Source organism: Papilio polytes, unplaced genomic scaffold (assembly GCF_000836215.1).
Source record: "Papilio polytes unplaced genomic scaffold, Ppol_1.0 DF821511.1, whole genome shotgun sequence".
NCBI lineage: Eukaryota > Metazoa > Arthropoda > Insecta > Lepidoptera > Papilionidae > Papilio > Papilio polytes.
This window is the reverse complement of record NW_013527693.1, coordinates 985,636-1,011,938: the sequence shown is the minus strand read 5'-3', so window position 1 is coordinate 1,011,938 and position 26,303 is coordinate 985,636. Positions and strand designations below refer to the sequence as shown.

Genomic DNA, 26,303 nt, shown 5'->3' with positions numbered 1-26,303 from the left:
GTTGTTTAAAGTCAATGTCATATAAATCATTATTTTAAATCAATGGTTTGTTCAGGTAAGGTTAACGAATAGGAAAAACCTGTAACAGTCGTAGGATAATCGCTATTACTTGGTGATGATGATGATCAGGCGATGCGGTTTCTTTACAAGGTAGCGTTGACTTTATTTAATTCTTTTTATTCTGTGGCTGATAGATCTTTCTTGTCAAAAATGTCAATGTCAAATTTAGTTTGCGAAATTATCTTTACTGTTGTGGACGTGTGGTTAAAAAAATATTTATTTATTCTTTGACTTGCGAAATTGTTTGTTTATTTGAAAGTATTCCAATATTTTAGGACCCCATTTATCATATTGTTGTTATGGTATGAAGTGTCGTGGATTTCAAGTTACAATCTACATCAGAACATAGTCCTTGAAATTATAATCCGTAGGAGTATTTTGCATGTGTAAAATCTATGGCGTCATTATCGCTTCCACGAGTTCTCCAGCTAAAGAAGAATAGCCTGGATGCTGAGCGAGAACACTTCGAAAAGTTTCAGGTAAAATTCAATTTTGGTTATATGTATTTTATGTATCGAAAACCAACACTTTCCCACTCTTGGTTTCTTATCACAGTCACTGCAAAAAAGTTCTATAAACTTAATCAAATATAACATTAACATCTTTATTCAGACTTGTATAATTTGTGCTATTTAGTGCATGTGGTCAAATGTGACATAAAGAACTTGATTCTGTTTTATTCATCTATTGTGATTAGTTGAAGACAAATACATACATAACACACATAAACAATATTGTTAGGAATCTATGAAGTTATATGTGACCTAACATTCCTTATCTTACTCAAATACCTTTTTATGTTTGTTTATAAAAGTGTTTTAGAAAAGGTTTGTTTATATAAAGGTGTATCTGATACATGTTCTATATTTATCTAATTAATTCAATGTGATAAATGGCAAGTGCAGAATTTGCAAGTAAACCTTTTTAAAGTTTGGCTATAAAATAACATTTCTGAGAAATTTTTGCATATAAAATTAATAATTGGTTTATTATGTCTATACAATAAGTAAGCTGAAGCTATAATATAATTAATCATAATATAAATTTATCAATGAGAAATTTCTCTATTATCTTTCTGTAACAGAAGTATATAGCGTAATTAATTAAGGTAACATGTTATTGTTTAAAATGAAAACATAATTTGGGCAATGCATGTGATAAAATTTGATCAGTCTCCTGCCTTTGTTATGTAAATAAGATATATTTACCACAGTGAAGATTAATACAGCAGATGTTATTGTACAGATCATGTCCAAATATGATCACAATGTTTCATGTAACAATTTAAGATTTACAGTGTTTAATTAATTCTCTTAAAGTTAGGGGAAATGCATCACTTGTCATCTAAAACTAAGATGGTTCAATTTTACAATATTGTGCTTTTCCTATCTTCTACAACAACTATCCAACTCTTCTAACATTCCAACTTGTGAATAGTCCAAGAATCAAATTATTGTAATTGTTTTATTTTGTATTTGCTTTGCTTTGTTGGCTTGACTAGATAATAGCTAGATAAATAAAATAAAATCAATCCTCCGAAACTTGGATCATTTCAACATTCCTTCCTAACTTTCTTCCAGCAATCTTTATTCCGAATTTCCAATCTTTGGATGAAATGGCTGAAAATTCAGTTTTAGTAAACTGGTGAAGCAGAGTGTGGCGTTAGTTTTCCGTAATTTGTTATCAGGTAGTGACAGATAAACCGATTGTTATGGAGAGTTGGAGTTTTCGATAAGCTATCGTATGCGCGGCCACTTGACAGTTTCGCCGCGATTCTAGATTTACACGCATTTCTGTGAATTTAATTTTCAATTATAAAAACGTTATCATTGTGAAATCTATACCGGATATTGCTTTAAAGGTATGTCGCTGAAAAGTTTTTTTTTGGGACTGGTTTAGATTTATAATTGTCGAATAGTAAATAAGGCGGCAGAATACTTTCTGAACGCAATATAACTGTGTTCTTAATGTCGTAATTTGATCATAGAGTTTTATTTTTCGCACTCGCGTTGTGATTCGTAATTAATGATTGCATTCATTTTGGAGGACTTTGGATGATGAGCTCGGTTTTCACGATATTGCAAAAGTTATTTTTACATCATAATAATTTACGGAATTACAAGTATTAAGTTTTCCTTGGCTTCAATGACGCATATACGGCCCATATAGATTATACGCGTATGTAATACCTACCTATACTACTAATACCTATTAATATTAATTACTTTTATATGTTCACAGTAAATTGATATTGACCAAATATTTCTTTTGTTGTTTTTTTTATCTTGTTTGTGAGCTTATCTTTCGGCTGTATACTTACTGCTGGCTTTATTGCAAACCATAGCAGAGTGCAGAGCGTACAGCCCTACTGGTGATTGTCGGCTTCCGGCGCGGTACCTCGCGCGGTTATCGTGCTCCACTTGCCTCGTTAACTCTGTATCGCCCGGATATTTTCATTTACACTACTATATGGGTATGAAACAAATAAAGTTTGGCAGAGGAAATAGAACAGGCATGTTCCAGTTATACTAACTTGCTGGTTGGCATTCAACAAGCGAGAACTTTATAGAAACTTCTTGCATCCTGTGTCTGCGAGTGTCTCCGCGTTTTGTCCCCAGCCGCCAGCAAACTAACTTGACGCAACGTCCTTTCTAGTTGTCAGCACTATATCTGCAGTTCCTCTTGGCAGATCATGCGATTCTGTGGTTTTGCGCCCAGTAACATTTTTAATAGGGTTTCAGTTTCTGTGGCAATTTTAGCTCTATTCTAAATTGTTTGCATCACTCCTAACATCACTTGCATTACAAGATAATATGCAATGTTCATATTTTAATATGTGCTAAATAACATTGAATTTTATCGGTCGAATATAAAAATTATTAGAAAGTTAACAACCGATAACGAAATATTTTGATCGGTCGAGATAAACGAGGTGTCTTTCAGATAGGAAGGTTAGTTTGTTTTAATAAAAATATCTTTTCTCACTCATAAAACTATTGATGGAAATTATCTTGTGTATAAATTCTAAATCCATTCCAAGAATCTCCGATCAAATTGTTAAAATTAAGCTCAATTCGTATCAAATTCGAATATTCATTAATGAAAAAAGATTGATACAAGTACAAGGCAGTTGAATGAAATTTGCTATTATTCACTTTGCGTTATAAACTACAATGCAATTACGCTTTGTGTGTGTAATAAAAACACTGCACCTAGCGTAAGACGTTTTGTAATCACGGTACCGTGTTAAAGAGGTTATTGACGTCATATGTAACTTGCAGCCTCGATGCTTAGCGAACGTCAACTAAATATTGTACGTTTACGTTTTTGCTACCGATTGCACTAACATCTGCATACACCATACTCCAAGACGGTGTTCAAAAAAGTTTTGTTGCAGTCAAGGCTGAAACTTAGTGTGTCTCACCGACATACGTCAATAAGAGTGAAAAAAAAGACAGTTGTACATATATTGTTGTCTTGTCTAATCTAGGATTTAGTATTAATAATAAACGATAATAAAAATAAAACCTTAATAATAAATGCATTACAGTTTACAGTTGCGTTGTTCACCTTCAAAGTTTGAACAGCTGCGTCCCTTTTGTATCTGCTTCTACAATCTTTAAACAAACCAAATTCGCTGTTCGCAGTTTTTGCAACATCATTGTGAGCATTGCAATCTTTGTTCAAAACCTATTACAGTTTTTAGTTACACGAGAGATCTTATTGTATTTTTTTGTTTGCTTACAAAAAGTCTTTTACAATTGTGGTTTCAGTTTCTCTTGTATTACAAAAATTGTAAAATCATTTTTCTTTTTACAATTAAAGCGGGCGCACACTTTTAATCAAACTGTCGCACAACTGTTGTGCGATTGTTTCGCAGCAAATTCAACTGTTTAGTTGCACAACAAAAATCGAGTAGTATGCGCACCTTCATATAAGCTCATAAGAATCAAAGCGAGACTAAACGGTTGTGCGATAGATTAGTTCCAAGTATGTGCACGCTCTAATTCATTCTTGTTTTAAAGTGATATTGATAGATTTATGCAATAACACAATAGTACAGTTAACGTTATAAGATGTGAAAATATTTACGCCTTATGAGATATTATGTATTCTACGCGTTCCCTTGCATTGTCATTTACATTGATGTACGTCGCCATTCGAATGCGAAAGTAAGTATACAAAAAATCCCACGTAACATAAAACATGCGTGATGGCATGTTTGTAAGGATATGGTAACGTGATGAGGCTAAGTATTACTAAACGTGAATCCAATCTCTTTTGAAATAGTCAAAGGATACTTAGTTTAGTTATTTTTTTGTTGATATGTATGCAAACAAAATACAAAGTTGCAGTGTGTTTTATCTCATTAATTAAACTGTATTTCCACTTTGGAAACTTATTGAACTCTCACGATTTGTAAAATCTTATTCGAGTTGCCTTTTGCAGCGTAATCGGTAGAAAATGTGAGTCAACTTTCTATTGTGGTTTCCCACAGTACCGGCTCTGTTTGGTTCACGTTGTAAATGAATAAACTTGGAACACAGATTGATTCAATACAGTTATATTGCTGTTTAGATTTGAATACTTAAGTCTTCATAAAAAAACTTCTAGAAGTCTGTCGAAATCACTTGGTCTGTATTTTATTCTCGTGCATTGATAGTGCACAAGTTTGGATCCTATAAAGACCAGTATATTTTGTAAGTAAATGTTTATAAACCAGTTGTGCTGAGCACGTCGCGATAAAACGTATCATTTGTTATGAGAGTGTGTGGGAGATACAAGCTGCCGACCAGATGGGAAGTAGTTCGACGAGGCGGGTACGCTCTTCCGCTTTGCTTGTAACATCAAAAACAGATGCACACATTTATTACTAAAATTTTATACTGTGTGTATGCTGTTTGTTCCGAAGACCGGAGTGTTAATTGTTGAATAACAAATGGTTTGTCTAGCGTTGTTATTTGATATAAAATAACTGTCGAATAAAGCTGAAAATCAGTAGAAAATTTGACGATGTTGACACTACCTGATGATCGACATTACTATTGTGATAATCCAGCTGAGACTATAATTTTTCAATTATTGATGTCATTGCATTCGTTTCTTATGTCAATTAATGCTCCATTTATAAGATGTTGAATGGATTATTTAGTCTCGCGTCAGTATTATGATTTTTTTTTATTATCATATCTTGCTACCTAGATGTTGTTTACAATCGAACTCTTGTGGCAATATATGGACTATTTTTCTACTAAAGAATTAAATGCAAGAAAGTTACCACAGTTTATATTTTTTTTAATTTGCACATATGAGTGAAACTACACCAGTTTTCTCGTATCTTGCAGTCTGGTCACACCGGGTCGAAGGTCCCACATAATTTGTGCCACTTTTTCCGGCCACTTCACACGGCCGCGTGCGGACAACACCAATGTGGCTGTAACACAATCCACGGTTTATTTAGTGCATGAATATGCTATACAGTATTGTTATAAATGAATGACACAATAATTTCTACAGTTTAATGAAAAATCCTATTCTCAATATGCAGTTGTAGCTTTTCCAATAACAATAGTACACTTATAGTTTCAAATAACTGACCTTAGATACTAATTACCGTTAACAACAAATGAATTCTAAAGAAATCGCTAATGTATATAATTAAATTTAGTCAGGAGTGGTAATTTAGCACTCGACTCTCAACGTCTGCCTGTAATCCAAGCCCGGTTTCTAATCTGAGTTGCACTCAAATAGCATGTAACTTAATATTTCACTCGTCGTTGAATAACGGTTAATTTTTTAAGTCGGCTAATTTCATAGAAACAGCGTTATTAAAATCCATCCAAGTGGACAGTAAATGAGTTTATTATTAGTTCAACATTTAAGATCGAATTTAATATTATTATATTAAATTCGATCGAAATTATTTATAGGCGGCAGCGGAGGGAGTTTGTTTATTGCTACTGCGATCGCCAGTTGGCTATAAATTACTAATGTCAAATGCTAGCTTGGTTAAGCCAGTTATACACCTTCAGATTTAACTGAAAAGTTTAACTGTCCCTACAGTTAAAACTATGCGTGTGAAGTTCTACATTTAAAATTCTGCCTACACAAGCACAGTATTAACTATAGTTCAACTGTTTTTTTAACTAAAGGTGTATAGCGGCCTTTACTAATTGCGACATGGGAGTCCCACGATTAGCAACCAGTGTCTTGTTGCGAAATATACGAAGGAATGTTGCGAGACAGTCGTTCCATGTTACCTAACTCTGGTAACTTTACCTCGGATATTGTTACGACTGTCTATACGCAATGAGATCTGTTTCAATAGTCTAATGTCGAAGCGTATCGATAAGATATAGTACACACCTACAAACTATGTCAACCATACTTTAATATAATAAATTTATTCCGTTATTTATCAAAGATATCAAATTGTGTCTTACCAACAATATGAGCGTTATTGCATACCAGTCGATTATATCTGAAAATGAAAACAATGGTGTTTAGTACTCATAACGCTTCTTCTATATGAATTCTGTTTTATCATCGTTTTTTAATGTTTTTTTTTTGTTCATAAAAGGTTTATTCTTTATGTCATACCTTTTGTAATGTAAAAACGTATTATGTGTATCGGATTAGTACGGTATTGTTGTAAGTCTCGACTTAGAATATGGCTTCATATAATAATGCTTCATAAAATAAAAAGTACAGATAAAGCAGTTGCTTAAAATTTAAAAAATGTTGTAACAAATCCAGGTATGAAAAAAATCAAGTTATATTTTAATTTCGTTACGTTTGTTGTAGCGTATAAAGGGTTCGCGTAAACGTCAGTTTCTTGATTTAGCCACCGCGTGGGATATGGGCATGTTATAAATTTGTTGATAGGTGACCATGAATACCTAATCTTCTTGAGACTGCCGAGATTTATAAATCTTCATTCTCAATGGCGCTTTTTTTATTTCTCAGCGTTGGTGCTTTTTGGAGCTTTAACGTCCGCGCTCTTTTACAAGGCTCTAATATCACTCTTGTTTCGTTTTTCCAACGTTCGAAATGTAACAAAGCGTGGTAAAAAACTTTCGCCGTATAAATGCGCTACCGTTTGTACATTTTTTAGCGCGCGTAAAAAAAACCCCTTTTGTGGAAAGAGCCTAAGATACGTTACCAATCTAGAAAAGTCATCTTTTTTAACATTGAACACACGAGTGAATTAAGATTTCTCTTGTTTTTGTTGTCAACATTTCATTTTCATAATTTCTTAATTTTCCGGTGTCCTCTTATTTAGCCTGACATGTTTACCCTAGTCCGACCAGCACGTAAAGCTAAACATCCATGAAATCTCTACTTATAAACTGGGTGCCTCCCACTTGCGTGTACCATGTTACATTTGCCTCACGACTTAACAAGTTAATATACCATTCGTTCAACTGAGATAGAAGATATGAATCCTAAATCGTCATACCGTGAAATTACGAAATTAGTCAACATTATTAGTGAATTACTAAAATAACTCATTGTTTAGTGATTGTACTTTGGTTCGTACATCTAATGGAGATTATATTTTACTTTCTGAAAACAAACTTCTTTTTATAATATGCATCCTTAAGTTTCCATTGCCAAAATAACTGTAGAAAAATGTATTGACATCCCTCTCTTACTTATTGAAAAAACAGAGATAATTATATGATCCCGTAAATCTCTGTGGGCAGTGGTAATCATTATTTTCAGCACAATCATATAACACCGGAACATCGTTCACAATGATTGTGACATAAAACAATACTGATGGAGTCGGTCACTGATTGTTCGAGTTTCATTGTTGCAGTAATATTCGTATGAATTAGCACGACTATAGTCGGAAAAAGTTATCTGACCCGGTGGGCGAGTTAAATTATGATAACTCACTAGCACCGCCGCTTGCTATCATGATTTTTTAAAGGTGTCTACGTAAATAGTTTCGGAATCTCTTATCTAAAACTAATGTTTTTTGTACGTAAATATTTGCATGATTTTTTTTTTGACTGATTTGTCACTGTTTGCCTTGAAGAGGCATTTACAGATTCACCGGGCTTGAGGTGGCCCAGCGCAGATGGCGCTTAGCCTAAACCTATTTTATGAGTAACTAGGCTCGAGGGCTCCCTCAGAAGCCTCGGCTCGGGCCGTTACTTCGTTATTATTACCGGATTGGGATTTGCATGAATTCTATATGTCAATACTATGACAATCATAATGTTACTCCCCGCAAAGGAATTCACAAGCATTTTTTTTATTGTTTTCACAATATGTTGTTAAAAGTACTTCTAACCTGATATAACCACCTATCATTCATTACAATAATAAATTGTGTACTAATCATGCCAATATTATTACTTGGTACAGCTTTCTAAACAAGTTTTGTCTTTAGCTTATAGCTCATTATAGAACGACACATTTTTCTGACTCGGTGGGAATAAGGAAAAGTAATTTACAATTGCTAATAAGTGCCATCTGTCAATGTCACTAAGGTGTCAAAAGCCATTGTAGGACTGTAGTTGTTTTGTCATTTCGTCATAGCGCCTCTCCCACCGGGCCAGATAAACGTGATACACTATAGTTTACTACTAATCTTGTGAAGCATTTTCTTTGCATGTTTAATAACAAGACTAATATCTGGTTCGACAATACGTCTCATTGCAGCCGAGCACCAGAACATTAACTAATGCATGCCGCTGACCCCGCCTCCGCGCACTAACACCCAGCTATGGCCAACCCCACAGACAAACGCTTCCATCAGCTGGTGAGTGCATCTTCTATACAGCTTCTCTGGTTTACATTACCGAAACAACCGCACAAAAACATATTGTTATTCTCTTCTGCTCTTAGGATGAAAAGAGATGACAGCATGAGCGTCGCCAGCCGCTGATGCAGGCTAGGTCTAGAAGGGAGAATAGCTGTCCCCTTTTCCCTGGCGACGCCCGTGGATAACAGTATGTTTTTGTGTAGGGGTTTTCATAATATAGAGGTTATCACGCTTGTAGTATTATACTGCATATAAAAAGGGACAACACAACGCTGATCTCGCTCATATAAAATTTAATTTCGCGTAAATGCAAATCTTGACTGAATCACAGTTTCTTGAAAGACATTGCACAATAACTTCCGCACACAGAGACGTTAATTTGTTAGTTAAAGAATCGCTTTGTGTAGATTTATTATACTAAATTTCCACTAACGGTTTCCATTAAAGGAATAAGGGCTGTCTTTATTTACGGACTATCGCGTACATTTGTAATCGCAAAGTGTCATGCATTTACCACACAAAGAACAAGATGTGTCGGTCAGTTTGCTTAAAATAACCTCACATAAATCTCAAGTTGCTTGCAGCTCTGATTCATAAGCGCCTTCGCTTACTAATAAGAGCTTTGCTTTGTGCATGACTCATAACTTCTCAGTAAATAGTCGCACAGATACTATACATAGTATGAAAAATAAACATTGATAAAAAAGATATACATGTTCTATTCCATAAATGTAACTATAAAACTTAATTCTGTGTGATAAGTATAAGGGTCCGTTCACATTGACGGCGCGGAGAGCAAAACATATTTTTATCGCACATAAATCTGTTCTGCTCACCTCTGGTCTGTGTAAATAGACCCTAACGGAGGTAAGGTAACTTGCCAGTGAGGAATTGATGGTTCAAGTGTCAATTTTTTTTCAATTAAAATATGCCGTACGAAACTGGAAACAATTATGCATGGTCAGACGTAAACGACAATTAGTTAGAGTGGAAGTTTTATTTCTGGAGGTTATTGCTCTTGAATTTTTTTATTATGCCATTAGAAACGAGTTTCCGTTTTTAGTATGAATGTAAACGATACATTGCAGTTAAATCATGTCTAGCGAAAAACTGTAATACTTCTTGTTGTCTCGCTATATTAAACAGTGAAGACGACTTTTATTTTGATTTATTTCAGTTGTCCATGGAACGCGTAATCGAATAGTTTTTTGACACTTGAAAGTAATGACGCCTCCGTCGATAGCAATGCACACATCAAAACACAAGTTAATTTAATAAGTTACAGAATTTGTGTAAAATAAACGTTTACTTTATGATTAAAACCTAAAATGATGTTTGTGACTAGTCATTTTCCGTTGCGTAACTATATAACGCATGGATTAACTGGAATCCTATTTGCACATGGAAACTACATTTTCAAATTGCCTAGATATTGAACAAGGATGTAGTGTAGAATAGATATGACAGTCCTTCAAAAAACACTAGTCAACATAGACATTAAACCTAAACCTATTCATTGAACATAGAATAAGACAAATCATCGATAACGACCGACAGAAAAAAAAAATTGAATGTTACATAATAATCATTCAATAGTACAATATTTGTAAGATGTTTTTATCGTGTAAAGTCGTATTTTCCTTGGTAAACAAATACATTAACATAAATAGTCAACCCGACCGTCCGCGAAGTTAGCGCATGCGCAGCTGTCTCGTTACCTCCGCAGTATGTAAGTATTTATGTATGTACATAATGCGCAGGCGCAAACACATTTGTGTATGTATTAACATTTAAATTGTAAACACAGCGGATATAGCGATTGTTCCAGAACATTTAAATTCAGCACCGGAAATGATTTGCAAGGGTTTTACAATGTTTTTGTAGAAAAAAATGGCGAGTTCTGTTCCATTTTTATGCAGTGTATAATTTCCTGACATTATTATTTTCTTACTGCATACAATATTTTTTATCCCTGAACTCAAAGTAATGCTGTCTTAGTTTTTTATATTTGGTGTATATGATAAAAAAATGCTACGGTGATGTTAAAGAGTGGCACAAGATGTCATGTTATTTGTACCATCATTTACAATCTGCACCTTTCCCTACAGATGGTCGGCACAGTATGTACTATTACAGTCATCTTTATCAGCTGTTCTATCTGAATTCATTATCTTCTTAGGCATTCTTCTTTCTTACAATCCATCCTTTCTTTCGTATAGCTCTTTACATTTTCACATTAAATCTCACTTCTTTCATATCTTTGTCCTCATTAATTGGAGAATGTACTAGCACTAACTACATTACATAATCCGAAGCCGTTTCTGTTAATTACCTTGACCCTGTGCGCTCGGAAACTCGCCGTGGTTCAAATAAGGCTTCATTGTGTCCTCACTGGGTCGATTGTTCCTACATTATGGTAACAAATGCGGACTTATAAAAGATCCTACCTTGAGATAGTATACTAAGATATTATCTAAACGCCATTTTTGTGGAAAGGCTATAACCTAAGAATCCGAAAAAAGGCAATTTTTAGAGTGCCAAAGTAAAACAGGTGGTAAACAATTTTTGCAGCAGACATTCTGACAAAGACAACCTCATATATATTTTTTCGAATGAGTGGGATTATAATATGTTTTTGTTCAGGTCTTTCGTCAGTGGAAACCAACGGTAATGGTTATTAATTACTGTAATAGAGCTACAAGTTTGCACATGCACTTGATAATTAAAATTCCATATGTATTACGTGCATCATTATGGCTATTAAAATGTTAGTTTATCGTTCGCAAATATAAATCTAATTTATCTTCACACTTGGTATTGATGTTAATGTAAACTTGTCTTGATACAAGGAATATAGAAAAGCTAGTCTAAACATTTTTACCGTTTTTGTTATGATAACGTAAGACGATGAGCATATTGTCTTCTAGATGTTCTAATGTTTTGATACATGTACAGTGTATTTTGTTTAAAACGCGTTTATCAAAAATGCTTCTTTTGTGAATGTTTTAGGCAGATTTTTAATATTGTAGAATTTTGCTAAACCTACTGGATTGGATCATTGGATCTTCATGTCTTCTATGACACTTTTTAGCATTTTTTTTCACGTTACAGACACTAGCTATACAGAAAGCTATCAACGCTATCGAGACCCCTGTGAAGGAGAAACATGTTCGCAGCACAATCATCGGGACGTTCCAAGAGCAGAGCGCCGTCACGTATTGGGTAACTCAAATATGATAAGTTTTATCCTTTTGACTTTAATTGCCATGTCACAGGCGCCAATCTTTAGTCATAATTTAGTAACCCGCACTTGGCTAGCGTGGTTGACTATGGCGTAGTCACCCTAACTCAGGGTAGGCTCCGAGCCCCTCGGCTGGGACGTACAGTGAGCTGGTAATGATGATGATGATTAAGTAAATTAATTACTCCTTTTAAGTAGGTGTATATGAAACTAGTATATTTACTGTTACATACATGACTGTGTGTCGAATGCTAGGTATGTTTGCACAGATGGTGGCAATCCGTCAGCCGCTACAAGACAACCGTATCGTGGCATGGAAGTTCTGCCACGTGACGCACAAGCTGCTGCGCGAGGGACACCCCGCCTGTCTTGATGACTCGCAGCGGCACACCGGCATGATTGAGAACCTCGGCAAGCTATGGGTAAGAATATAAAAAAAAACAATATTAAAGTCGATTCATGCCGTCATCGGACGACACGACAGACCGCCAGATACCATCCTCACAATCTCGATGGCTGGCATTCCACAACCTTGCAGTTTTCGCGAAACTTTCTGTCTCGCACAGCCACGTTGTGAAACGGCCTGTCCTCGGCGGTTTTTTCAAACCAATACAAGCAAGCGAGCAAATAAACCAATACGACTTAGGGTCCATTAAGAAATAAGCCTGCCATTTACTCAAAACTCGGCAACGCATCTGTAATTCCTCTGGTATTACGATTGTCCATGGGCTTCGTTGATCATCTCGGTGTTGTCACCGGTTGTTTGCCGTTAAGTTAAGTTCAATGTTAAGCCATATCATCAACCTGCCCTTGAGGAGAGTTGGCTCTTTCACACACCCCATCCTTACTTTTCGGCCTTCTACTAAATATCAATGCTTGTTTTGGATCATTACTAGTTATGTACTTATTACTTCACTGTTTATCTGACGAATTCGACTGAGTCTATGTAATAGATTACAACATTCGCACATTGTTTCGTTTTGTTATGTAAATAATGTGTGTGTTAGGTTCACTTGCGCGAGGGCTATGGCCGGCTGGTGCATTTGTACTGCGCGCTGTTGGTCAGCAAGCTCAAGTTCCACCAGCGCAATCCGCGGTTCCCCGGCAATATGCAGCTCACCGCAGACGAACTGGACGCTATCGCGGAGAACGATGTCAATAACTAGTGAGATTCACACATTTCTTATACTTTCTAGTCGTTATGTGTTAGCAAAATGTTTGTGTTTGAAGTATCGCCTCATGTACACGAGAAAATAGTTTTTAATATTTCCTTTCACTCTTTACTTCCAGTTTTCAACTGTGTGTCGAGTTATTTGATTACATGGATGATATTTTAAACCTTCAAGCGGCAGGTTAGTAATCTTATTCGTGTATCTATATATCTGTTTTATATTGCTTTTAAAGTTTTCAGCACAATGTATTGCTAATATTTTAAATGCGAATGTTTAGATGGACGATTGTTTCTTACATTTTGTAGTCTACTGAACGGAATTTGGTAAAGGAGAGTATGGAATAATACATACATGACATGAGCGAAATTAATCCATACAATAATGTTTTAGTATTCGAGAGTTTGGGCAACGCGCGTGCAAATTCAATGACGGCGAGTGGTCAGTGCCGTTTAGCAGCGCTGATACCCTGCGCGCAGGACTCCTCGCACATCTACGACTGCAACGTGCGCCTGCTGTTCCGTCTGCACGCCGCCTTGCCCGCTGACACGCTCGTAGGACACAGGGAGAGGTGACCCAATCACACAGACAAACACGCAAATCTGCATGTTTTAATACTTTTTAAAACTTTGTTTTCTTAACTAAAGTATATTGTTAATTTTGTCACAGGTTCCGTCAGCAGTTCAAGAAGTTAAGCTCGTTCTACAAGCACGCGAGCAGCCTACAGTACTACAGGAATCTTCTCACGCTGCCAGTCTTGCCTTCCAACCCACCCAATTTCCTCTTACAGGTGAATCTTCTATTTTTTTCACTCTGTAGGTATAATAGTGACTTTTTGTGGATTTGTACGTTGTTTTCATTTTTTTATAATATCTAAAATAGGTTATGATACTTAGAGATATCAAAGCATTATTTTGATGAATAATTTTTTAAAATAGATCCAGTAGTTTTTGAGTTTATTTGTAACAAACATACAAATGTTTCCTCAGTTTAATATTAGTATAGTTTAATTTCGTCTTGTTTTATACTTTCTTTTTAAATTTGCCATTAAAATATGGATATTTTTTGTGACAGAGTGATTTTGGAACTTACGTGGCTCCAGTAGTATCGATTCCTGAACCACCGCCTGATGAAGTCGACTCTGTCGCCTCTCTGATAGACACTTCTGATACAGTCAGCCAGGTAACTTACTATTCTTCATTATTTTCACACTAAAAAAAAACATGTTTCTTGGTTTTTAATGTCCTGTTTTATATCTTTTGTGTAAGGTTTCGCAGGAGCACATCGAGTCTTTTGATACAAGAACCACGCCGTCGCCGCAGCCCGACCCTATAGTAGAGCGAGACAGACTTATAGACCATCTGCAGAATGAGCTTAAGCGAATGAGGTACTTATTTCCTTGATTTTAAAGCACAATTTCCTTTGTCCCTTTTTTGGAATTACCTTGTATTACTAGCTGTTGCTGGCGTCTTCTGCGCTTAGCAAAATTATAATAAATATCACATGTTACTTTGTGATAATGTAGCTATTTTTTTGGAAAAAGAATTTTTGAAAACAGCCCAGTAGTTTTTGAGTTATTTCAATACATACAAAAATACGAAGCTTTCCTTTTCATAATCTTACTTCTTACTAATATTATAAATTTGAAAGTTTAGATGGATGGATGTTTGTTAGAGTTTGTAAACGTCTGAACGGATCTATAAAATTTAGCATGGATGTACTGTATAGTCTGGAAGAACACATACGCTACTTAAATTTTTAAATAACACGCAGACGGAGTCGCAGGCGAAAACTAGTATAAGTATAAATTTATTATTTTATAGGAGTGAAGTATCGCAGTTGGTACAGGAGCGGAACACGATGCTGGGCTCAATGCGAGAACATTGCACAAGGCTCGAGTCGCAGCTGCAAGCAACTAAGGTATAGGCCGGCTTATTTCTCTGACCCAGTGTGAATAAACCAAACTAAATGGCCAATTTATCTCTTGTCAACTCAAAAGTGTCGCCAGATTCTTTTTGTATTGTAGCACGTCACATTTTATTTTAATTGTTATGTCTATTAGTAATTACCACAACAGCGGGTCTCTTCCCAGTCCAGATATTTTTGTTTGACTATATGTATAATGTTGACATATATTGTCCTCCGTTCGTCCTCGTATTGTCTATTAAAAGATGGAGACAACAAGTGTTTGTATGATAGTTAACAATTATTTATTATTGCAGTCGGAATTGGAAGAGGAGAAACAAAGAGCGGAAGTTTTGTCCGCGGAGACACCAGAAATCAAACGTAAGTGAATTTTAAGCCTACATTTTTTATTAAATTGTTTAAACTATCGTGAGACATTACTATAAGCGAAAATTAATTAAAAACGGCTCAACTCACGCTTTTATCTTCCGGTGACGGCACCGACTAGTTTCGGACCCTTCGGGGATCCTTCTTCAGGGCGAGTATTATTTAACTTTTGTTCGCGGTCACGTCGCGCCTCGCACTGCGGGTCAGGGCGGGGGGCGCGGAGGGCGCGGCTCGAGGGGGCGGGGGGCGCTAAGAGCGTTGTGGCCGCTTCGTGCTTCGGCGACGGAGTTGTCGACGGGTTCAAAAATGTTGAAGTGTCGCTATTGTTGTTAAAAAATTTTTTCCGTCACCGGAAGATAAAAGCGTGAGTTGAGCCGTTTTTAATTAATTTTCGCTAACATTTTTTATTATTGAATTTTGATATTAAACTCATTTTTTTTTTATTACAGAGAAATTAGTGCAAACTGAAGATAAAGCTAAAGTGATAGATGAAAAATTCCAAAAATTAAAAGGCGCCTACACTCAACTACGAGAAGAGCATATTACATTAATCAGACAGGTATGAAACTTTGTTTAAATATGTTATGGCTAGCAAAGGGACAATGATTTCGAATTCACCATACTTCGTATGTTCACCACAATGTCTATTGTGTCGTTAAAAGTTACCTTACACATATTTATTCTTCTATATCTTACTTCTTACTAATGTTATAAATGCGAAAGTTTAGATGGATGGATGTTTGATAGATTTTGTAGCCTAAACGGCTGTATAGACTTACAGAAGAGTCTGGAAGAACAAACAGGCTACTCACTTTTATATTTTTTAAATTCAAAGCGGAGGAAGTCTCGGTCGAAAGCTAGTTTTTCATATTTAATCAAAGTAAAACGCGAATGATTCTATAATATTTGTGATGTTTTCAGAAAGCAGAAGTAGACAAGTTATCGTCCAGCCTGCGCGCGGCCGCCGCGCAGCAAGAGAGCTCCAAGATGATGCTGCAGCAACAACTGAACGACAGAATGAAGTAACTTCTATTCTATTTTCCATTATAAATGTTGCCATTATTGCTATTTCTCTGTCCACTTTTGAGACTTCTATTACTTAATGGAAATTAAGTCAAAGAAAATACCTATTTTATAATAACGGTTTACACGCATTTGTATAATTAAAAATCATTTAGATAAATATACATTGGTATTTGAATGTACATCTGTTAGTGTACTTATAAAGTGTATTGAAAATGAAGGTTTAATTTGTTTATGTAATTTGTCCAGAGATGTGGAACTTCTTCAACAAAGCGCATCGTCGAGTGAAGAAATAGAAGCATATAAAAATGAAATAACTAATCTTCGGTCTGAATTAGAAAATTCCAGACAAAAAGAAGTGGAATTAGAAACTTTGAAGGCGTCAATGGAAACATTAGAGATCGAACATAAAACAGCCATGACTGAACAAAAGGAGAAAGACATATTAGTTACGAATGAATTGAAGGAAGTTAGTGAACGTTTAGAAAGAGTACAGAAGGAGATAGAAGAGAAAGAAGCAGAACTAACTAAAACAAAGGAAGAACTTAGTGTTGTGAAAGTGGAAAGTGGAGCAGATGTTAAGCGAATATTAGAAGAAAAAGAAGCAGCTGTTCAAGAGGTCGTCGAGTTAAAACAAAAATACCAACAGGAGAAAGAGGTTAGGAATTTATTTTGTTGTTATTTAGTAGTCTGCATGGGTATATTCTTAGGTAGTAGTAACAAACTAAACTTTGCATATATGTTATTAACAAAAATGTAGTAGCTAACTTTTACTAATTTACTTCATATTTTTGGATATAACACAGGCACAGTGCACTTTTATTGCTTTGCAATTTTTAATTTTGTTTATCGAAAAACTTTAAAATAAATCACAATCACAGATACTAATTATTTCTAAAACATCTTATACAGTAATACGTCGATGTAAATAGTTGTGTAAATATTTAAAAAAATGTCGTTTTAACACTTCAGAATATTAATAATGAATGTGAAAATATTAAAATGGATTATGATGAAAGTTATCGAAAACAAAGCGCAGAAATCCTTCGTCTAGAGAAAGAAGTAGACGAACTAGTAGAAAGTAAGAATTCCGCTGAAATGTGCGCCGATCTACTGGAGTCAGAGCTGAAGGACATTACAGAAATAAAAATCAAAATTGAAAAAGTTCTGGAAGAGAAAGAAATAAACATCTCAAGTCTCGAGAATGAAATAAAGGAAATTGAATATGTAAATAAAATTGAGATCGAAAAATTAAAGAAATTGCTCGAAGAAAAGAATAAATTCTGTCAAATACAGACAGCTGAAAGTGAAAAACTATCACACAAGGTATCTGAATTAGAAGCAATGCTATCTAGTAAAGATGAAAATATTACAGAGTTAATTAAAAAACTCAACAAAGAGTTAGGTGTAACAGATGACGTATTTAATAATTTTAAAGAATTATTAGCAAGCAAAGATGAGCAAATATTGGCTCTTAATACAGAAGTAACAAAATTATCAGATCAACTGTCACGTCTTGAAGACGAATTGAAAGAAACGAACGCAGAGTTAGAAATAGGGAACAATGAATTAATAATTTTGAAGGAAGACTTCGAAAACATGAAAGTTCAACATGAATTTGAATTATCTACTAAAAATAACGAATTGCAAAGACTTGAAAAAGAAATTTCTAAACTATCTACGGATAAAGGAGATATCGAAATAGAAAAGAACAAAATTATTAATGAACTGTATGTTGAAAAGGAGGTAAGAATAGTTTGTAAATTACCATTTTGTAGAACGGAGACATTTTCTTTGTAATGTATCTTTATATTTGATAGGTTTTAGAAAACAATAGGAGGGAAATTAAAGAAACAATAAATAAATTAAACAGTAGTATTAATATCATAAGAAGCGAAAAAGCTGAAATGGAGAATAACTTGAATGGTAAAATAGACGAATTGAATTCTATAATAGATGATAAAACTACGAAACTAGAAGAATTAACAGAAAAAGTGAATTATCAATTTAAAATATTATGCAACAAAGAAATCACTTTAGATCTAGTGATGAAGGAAAGAGATGATTTTCGAGAAAAATTAGATGAAATAAAACAATTAAAAATTAAGGAAAAAGATGAAATGGAATCCGTTTTGTCTGATAAATTAAAAGATAATCAGGTCAGACTAACACTGGTGGTGGATGTCTTGTGTTCGTTTACAATGGTGTTTGTTTTTAATGAGAAAACGTTAGTTTCTGTGATGTTTTATGTGTTGTGTAAAATGTAATTACATATAAGATAATGAAACCGTACAATTGCTCTTACACAGTATTGCTGTCTCAGTATTGTCAAAGGGAATGAAGGAGATAACAATATGTATTAAAAATTGTCACTGCAGTAAAATTCTACGATAAGTGTTGCTTAAATGATATTTGAAAACAACTTTTTAGTATACGCTTAAGATATTTAAAATTTTTCTGTTTTTAGTTTTCATTGGCTACTTAAATATCTGTTTCTTAAGGATACTTTATCATTGGTGCTTTCTATAGAAAAATCTGTTTATTATTTGGCATATTGCTATATTCTAATGGCATGTATTATTTCTATTCTCTCCGCGTCTACGGCTTGGTTCTGCATCTTCGATACGCTGCATGCGCTGGGTTACTCCTGACCTGACCTGATCTCCTATGGGTCATTGTTCGCATGAATGCTCTTACGTTAAGTATATTTTTATATTTCCTATGTGTGTACTAACGTAGATGATATGTGCCCGGTTAGAGCACACGGAGACTGAGAGACTGAATGCGGAGTGTGAATTGCAGGACTTGTTGCAACACAATACTGTCTTAGAAGCGGATGTCGCTTCATTGAAAGCACAACTCGAGGAGGCGCAGTCGGAAATTAAACGACGTTAGTATATATTTTTATTTTATGTATGCTGCTCATTGAATAATAAAAGTGACTACTTTCTTTTCTTTTTATTAAAGGGACTCCTTTAATAAAAAGAAGTTTAGTCTCTTCTATTAAGAAGATAGATTATTATATATTTTATATTATAGATTTCTATACAAAAGTGTCTCTTAGTATAGAACCAGTAACTATTAAATCTGCAAGCTACCTTGTTCCCGCCGTGCCATTCGCTTACCTAGTCTTAAAACAAAAAGAGATTGTGTTTAATAATAGTTCCATATGATTGTATATTACATAATTTATGTTTGGCAATAAATATGTGAATAGAAATACACATAATTTATTGAAAATAACAAAGATTAAACCGTTAAAATTGCATTTTTACTAACTTAAAACTAATTGAAATTTGTACTTAGTCATAATCAAGAAATACATTTGTAATTTATGGTTAATAATGAGTATAAAACTAGAGAGGTCGCGAGTGTTGTGTTGCGCGGGCGAGGCGGCGCTGGCGGTGGCTAGCGGCGCACTGGACGCGCACGAGCACGGCAGCGCGCGCGACACATACCGCCTCGCAGCGGAACTCGCAGTTAACGCACTTAACGAACTTGCCACACAGAAAGAAGTAAGATTCACTAATTAATAGTACCAGGCCCACCTCTAGTCCCTTTTCCTTCCCACCCTTTAACTTAAAAGAAACAAATGTGGGATTGTGGATTTGACGGTACAGTACGCATAGGAAGAGGAAATGACCTCTTTATGTGCGTCTTCTCCTCTGGCAATTAAGGGTAGGCAACGCATCCGCTCTTGCGGGATACCTATGGGCAACACATCGCCATTTTGGTGAATTTAGATGGCCGCTTCCTGGTTTGCCACCTTATGATATGTTAAAAAAAGAATAGTACCAGTTTCTAAACATTTTTATGAAATTCTAGGTTAGCGGGAATGAAGAAACATTGGCAAAGTCGGCTATACACGCGGCGCACAACACGGCGCAGCTATCCGCGTACATCATGGAAGTGTGCAACGTATCCACAGACATGGAATTATCCGACAGTGAGTGCCTGAATATTTGTTTTATCTAAAGTGATTCAAAAATATATAGAGGAAGCATAATTGACACTTCATTTGAGACATTTTTCATATGATTCACTTACGCTACTTATTGAGATGTCCTCAAAACCACATTGGACAAAAAAAATAGTTAATTGTATTGAAATTAATTTAAATGTTTCTTTTATTTTGTGACACTGTTTAATTTATTTTATAACAAAAGATGCAACTTATTATAATTATGTAAAATGTTTTATAACATGTCATACAAGGATATAAGGTGTCGTATTAAACTTGACAACTTATAAAGTACCTTTCAAAGAAGTTACCGGCGAAATTTTTTCCCCATGTCTAGTCTATATATTTCTTAAATGTTTTCAGTTTTATCATAGACTAACTGTTGCTAGCGACTTCGCCCTCTTGAAAACATAGTCTATGCTACTCTGAGAAGCAATCTGAGAAGCGTATGTTATGAATGGAATATGACGATTGACGTCACGTGTCTCATGACAACTCCGGTCGCGTTTTAGTCGCTCAAAAATGGTCGTAATTTTATATTATTATTTTTAGCTCAATGGTTGGATATTTTCGCGTCAATTTTTTTTTCTGGTTATTTTATAACAAAAAAATAGTTTAAAAAAACATTAAAAAAACATGCATATTCCCTAGTGTCAATTTTAAAAATACTTTAAGAATAGCAATGGGTTTATTTTATTTATTGACTTATATATTAGCAATGTTTTGCTTTGTCAGAGTTGAGTGGCGAGTGTCGGTCGATGTTGTTGGCGACGAAGACGTGCTTGGAGTCAGTGTGCGAGGGCCGTGTGGAGGCGGGGCGGTGCGCGGCGGCGCTGGGCGGCGTGCGGCGCGCGGCGGACAGCGCGGCGCACGCGGACTCCGCGCCCGCGCCCGCCAACGTCGACGACGAACTCGCCACCATGGACACCGCTATCGAACATGCCGCTAAACAAATTGAGGTATTAATGATTTAAAGCCGAATACTGAAATGAATTTTAAACATTTCGCGTCGCAAGTGCCGTTTACTCACCTATCGTCGTCAATGACTTAAAATTCGATAATAAACAATGAAACTAAAATTATGGGTCACTATTTTTATTATTATTCTATTATAACCTAGCTGTTTCTGTGCGGATTGATCCGCATAAAATTATAAGAACTTAATTTTATAGTTTGCATTAGTAAAACTTAAATGCAAATGTCAAAATATGATGCAAAAATGACAATGAAGGCGTTTGACATTGGATAACAATTACCATATCCATGGCAATCTTGCTTCTTTGCTGCTATTGGTTTATAGTTTTCGTTCCTTTCCCGTACGACGGTTTTTTCTACTTTTACCTCTAATTTTAATAGCGTGAAAATTTATATCCTAAACCGTATCGTAAGTGTAGTGTACTCTTCATTGAAAAAAATATTATGTAAATTAATAATTATCCCCCAAAAATAAGGGTATCTTTTGAAGATAAATACAGAAAAAAGATACTTTCTATTATTTTTTTCAAAAATAAACTGTGATTGCATAACTAAGATGTGTGTGTTTTGGCTTTATTATATTTATATAGAGAGTATTTTTGTTTCGTCCGTAGGAGATGCTGGCGGCGAGCCGCGCGGGCGACTCCGGCGTGAAGCTGGAGGTGAACGAGAAAATCCTGGACGCGTGCACGACGCTGATGGGCGCGGTGAAGGCGCTGGTGCAGGACGCGCGCCGCCTGCAGCGCGAGCTGGGCGACACCAGCGCGCGACAGAACATGTACCGCCGCAACCCGCAGTGGTCCGAGGGACTCATCTCCGCCGCCAAGGCCGTCGTCTTCGCCGCTAAACTGCTCGTGTAACTATCGCATTTTAAAAACCTCTAATAAGTGAAAAATATTTTATTATACAAATTTTTAATAGTTATTTCAGTTCTTTGGTACTTTTATGTTCGTTGGTATTTAAACTAAATTGGTAGTTTTTCACCGATCGATGTGTGAAAGGCTATTTGTTTTAAGCACCATTAGGTTGAATGTTCGGGAGAGCCATTTAATGTTTTCGTTTTTAGAAAAAAAAAATAGAAAAGCAGATCCTTAAAATAATTTCAATTGAAAGATTTTCAGTCCGGTTCTGGATTAAAATTACTATAATTCTGCATACTTCGTTATTTATTTCATATTTAAAATTTGCTCATTCTGAATATGCATATTAGTCAATATCGCCTAAAATGGCGGTTGAAACAAATAGCATTATGTCCACATTATTTACCAATAAAATATATTTTGCAATAAATTCGTGTATGGTGTGTCAGGTCGTCAGCGGACGAGACAGTGAACGGCAAAGGTCGCGTGGAGGGCGTGTCGGCTGCCGCGCACTCAGTGGCGGGCAGCACGGCGCAGCTGGTGGCGGCGTCCCGCGCGCGCGCCCCGCCCGCCGCGCCCGCGCTCGCCCGCCTCACCGCCGCCTCGCGACACGTCGCCGCCGCCGCCGGCGCGGTGCTCGCCGCCGCACGACACGCCGCGGACCTCGCCCGGGACACAGGTAACACACACGTACATCATCATCATCTCCCCTGCCTTATCCTACTCCCGTAGGGTCGGCATACGGTTTTCGTCCTCCAAAGCACTCTATCATCCGTCATCTCAGTCATCACTCCCTTCTTGATCATGTCACCTTTCACGTAATCCATCCACCTCTTTCTAGGTCTACCTCTACCGATGTACCCCTCCACATTCATAACTAACATCCTTCTTGTTACATGCGATTCATCCCTTCTCATAACATGCCCATACCACTCTAACCTTTTACTCCTTATTTTCTCAACCACTGGGGCTACTCTCAAACTTCCTCTAATATACTCATTTCGTATCTTATCCAATCGTGTTACCCCACACATCCATCTTAACATTCGCATTTCCGTCACATGTATTCTTCTTTCATCTGTCCCTTTTACTGCCCAACATTCAGATCCATACAACACAGTAACACACACGTACATACGCCTGACAAAACCAACAGTCGATTATTTGATCCTTCTTTATCGTGTGAAAATTGCCTTGATAATTTGACACCTAGCCTCAATGTACATAATAAGTCTACTCTGTAGAAATTCCTTAATAACAATTTAACTCTGGTTTATTTTAATATGTATTTGAATAAATTGATGTTTAAAATTCAGGACTCAATGTCAGAATTCGTTACATGAAAGAGACGAAAGAAAAAAAAATATAAAATTTAGTACAGTTTTCTATTTTATTACAGAAGCACCCTTAATGTACAAAGTGAATCAACGCTATGGGTATTCGTTAGTAACAATTTAAATACTGTGGTATATTTCAATAAGTACTTGAACAAATTACAAGGCCAAAAATACCTTTCGTTACATGAAAGAGACGAAAGATATTTTACTAAAAACTAACGTTTTACGATTTATTTACAGAGGCACTTGATACGTCAGCATTGACGCTGACGGCGACACGAATTTTAGAAATGGAGAGCAAAGTACGTGCTTTGGAACTAGAGACAGCGCTGGACAAGGAGCGCGCGCGTCTCGCTGAACTCAGGAAACGACACTACCATTTAGCACAACTTGAAGAGGTAATAATTTAACTATTTTTTATATATTTTTAATAGTTCTGTAAACCCGAGAGAGATATATTAAAATAATTGTCTCTTATTTGTATTCAAGCTTGCAAAGGTAAAGTTATAACCTATTCTTATTAGTGAGTAATAGGCTAATGTTGCTAGTAGCATAGTGACTTATATTTCTATCAAATCGTTATTGTATGGTATTTTCAGAAAAATGTATGTTTTTTACTTTATTGTTTAGACTATTATCATTATTTTTCTTTTCTATTTCAGAACGGCAACATGACAAATGGTAAAGAATAATTATTTTATATGAGTCAAAATTGACGTGTAAAAAAGGCAAATAAAAGAAGATAAAAATGCTCTACGTCCACTAAACTGTACTTTCATGATTCCATTTTTCTGCATTTATTTTTATGCAATGTAATACAACGAATTGATATTGTAGAAAATAGTTTAAAAACTGAAAAAACCACGTTCTAGGACACTGCCGTCGAAAATTGCATTTTTGTAACAATTTATGACGAAGTAAAACTATTTTGGGGTATTAAACATTTTTGTTACATCATTTAAATAATAATTTAAAAAGAAACTTTTAATAATTCAAACAATAAACTTTATCTATTTTTTTGTTATGGACTAGATTTTATTTTTTCTATTTTTCTTTTACATCAAAATGGAGACATGAATGATCATAAAAAATTAAATTTTTTGGTTATATTTTCTATGTTTTGTTTAAAAATTATGTACATTCGGCACCAAAGCGTAGATCTAGTTTTATATAAGTGTGTATTATCGACATTTGAATACAAATATGCCAGTTAATGTCTCCAGTGTTTACCACGAAAATGTATAGAATACAAGCCATAGCTTTAAGCGTAAAGACTTAGATTGTGAAGTAATTTTAAAAAATCCATTTACAAATAGACTTTTATATTAACATCGATTGATTTTGTTGTACGATTTATTTTCCGAGACTAATTGTATGACATTTTTAAGACTTAAAAATGTTTTTATCGGATAATATAGTTGCAGACTCTTGTCACATTTGAGACCACTCTGATGTACGGCAATTGCTGTCTCTCTAACATTAATAACAAACTTATTTATTTAATAATTGCTTTACTTTACTCTTTAAATAGTAGGTGTAATTTGTATAACCCTTATTTTATAATGAACTAACCTGACCTGTTACAGTAATATTAATGAATTAAGAACTACTATATAGATAAATAATTATTTCTAAATAAGTATATATTTTATTATAACCCTGAATGTTTTTGTAAATTTCACTATATATTTCTTTATTTAAATAAAAAATATACCTTTTCATCTGATTTTTATTATTACGGACAAATTTGGAATGCTTGTTTCTGTAGTTACGATAGATAAAGACAACTGCATGGATTTTGGTGGCAACATCGATTATACACTGAATGCAGATATGACATCTATAATTTTTCTAATGTAAATGCGAAATTTAGATGGCTGGATGTTTGTTAGTTTGTAGTCTTAATCAGTTGAACAGATCTCGATGTAATTTAATATAAGAATAAAATGCGGATGGAGTCGCGGGCGAAGTTTAGATTTCACCTTTTGTTTATTTACATAGAAAAGCGTATGAATTATGACAAAAAAGATATGAGTCATATACAAGAAGAGGAGAAATAAACAACAAAATAATGCTTACATTTATTACCTTATTAAAATAATACATTTACCATACACAGTGAAGTCTAAAATACAATTAAGCATGGCAACACAGAAAAAGCTACATTTATCAATTAAAATTATGCAAATAAAGTTCTGTATGAAATTATTATGAAATACATTTATATGAACTGACATTATAGTCAAAATGCTCAACTTTGGAATGAAAATAACTCTTCAATAAATACATTTAGTTTGTCATTTAATGGTATCATGATCTTTATTACATTAAATTGTGCGAAATTATAATCTATAGCCAGATAGTGACTAATTCTAACGGACATCTGCATATATTAGGCCTAAAAATCGATGTACTATTTAACATTGTACATTGGGGTTGTTGTGCAAGAAGCCATCTCATTACTGTAATTTCAATACCAGTTATCAAAATCTTTCAAAAACCTTCCAAAATTTAGCACCACATGTTGGCTACCTTCTTTACCAAATGCTGTATTTGGACTGAATGATCATTCTAATTCGATACAACCTTACATACCACTTTCCTTTTGT

At 35.1% G+C, this 26,303-nt stretch overlaps 1 protein-coding gene across 5 annotated transcripts; it reads left to right on the top strand.

Annotated features, from left to right (window-relative positions):
• Positions 1-226: 226 nt before the first annotated feature.
• Positions 227-24,655, top strand: LOC106108546 (huntingtin-interacting protein 1). 5 transcript variants are annotated; one of them, XM_013289741.1, is made up of 25 exons: positions 449-539; positions 8,734-8,833; positions 11,948-12,058; positions 12,347-12,499; positions 13,085-13,242; positions 13,368-13,429; positions 13,640-13,817; positions 13,916-14,036; positions 14,321-14,428; positions 14,515-14,633; positions 15,070-15,166; positions 15,469-15,532; positions 15,988-16,097; positions 16,460-16,560; positions 16,811-17,219; positions 17,534-18,307; positions 18,382-18,720; positions 19,301-19,451; positions 19,922-20,076; positions 20,387-20,507; positions 21,258-21,481; positions 22,112-22,353; positions 22,807-23,036; positions 23,935-24,092; positions 24,357-24,655. In XM_013289741.1, the coding sequence occupies exons 2-25, from the start codon at positions 8,798-8,800 to the stop codon at positions 24,384-24,386; spliced, it is 4,251 nt and encodes a 1,416-aa protein (XP_013145195.1). In that variant the 5' UTR covers positions 449-539; positions 8,734-8,797; the 3' UTR covers positions 24,387-24,655. The 5 variants fall into 5 exon arrangements, with proteins under 5 accessions (XP_013145194.1, XP_013145198.1, XP_013145197.1 ...); XM_013289742.1 differs by lacking the exon at positions 449-539 and adding an exon at positions 1,827-1,921; XM_013289740.1 differs by lacking the exon at positions 8,734-8,833 and having other exon boundaries at positions 227-539.
• Positions 24,656-26,303: the final 1,648 nt, after the last annotated feature.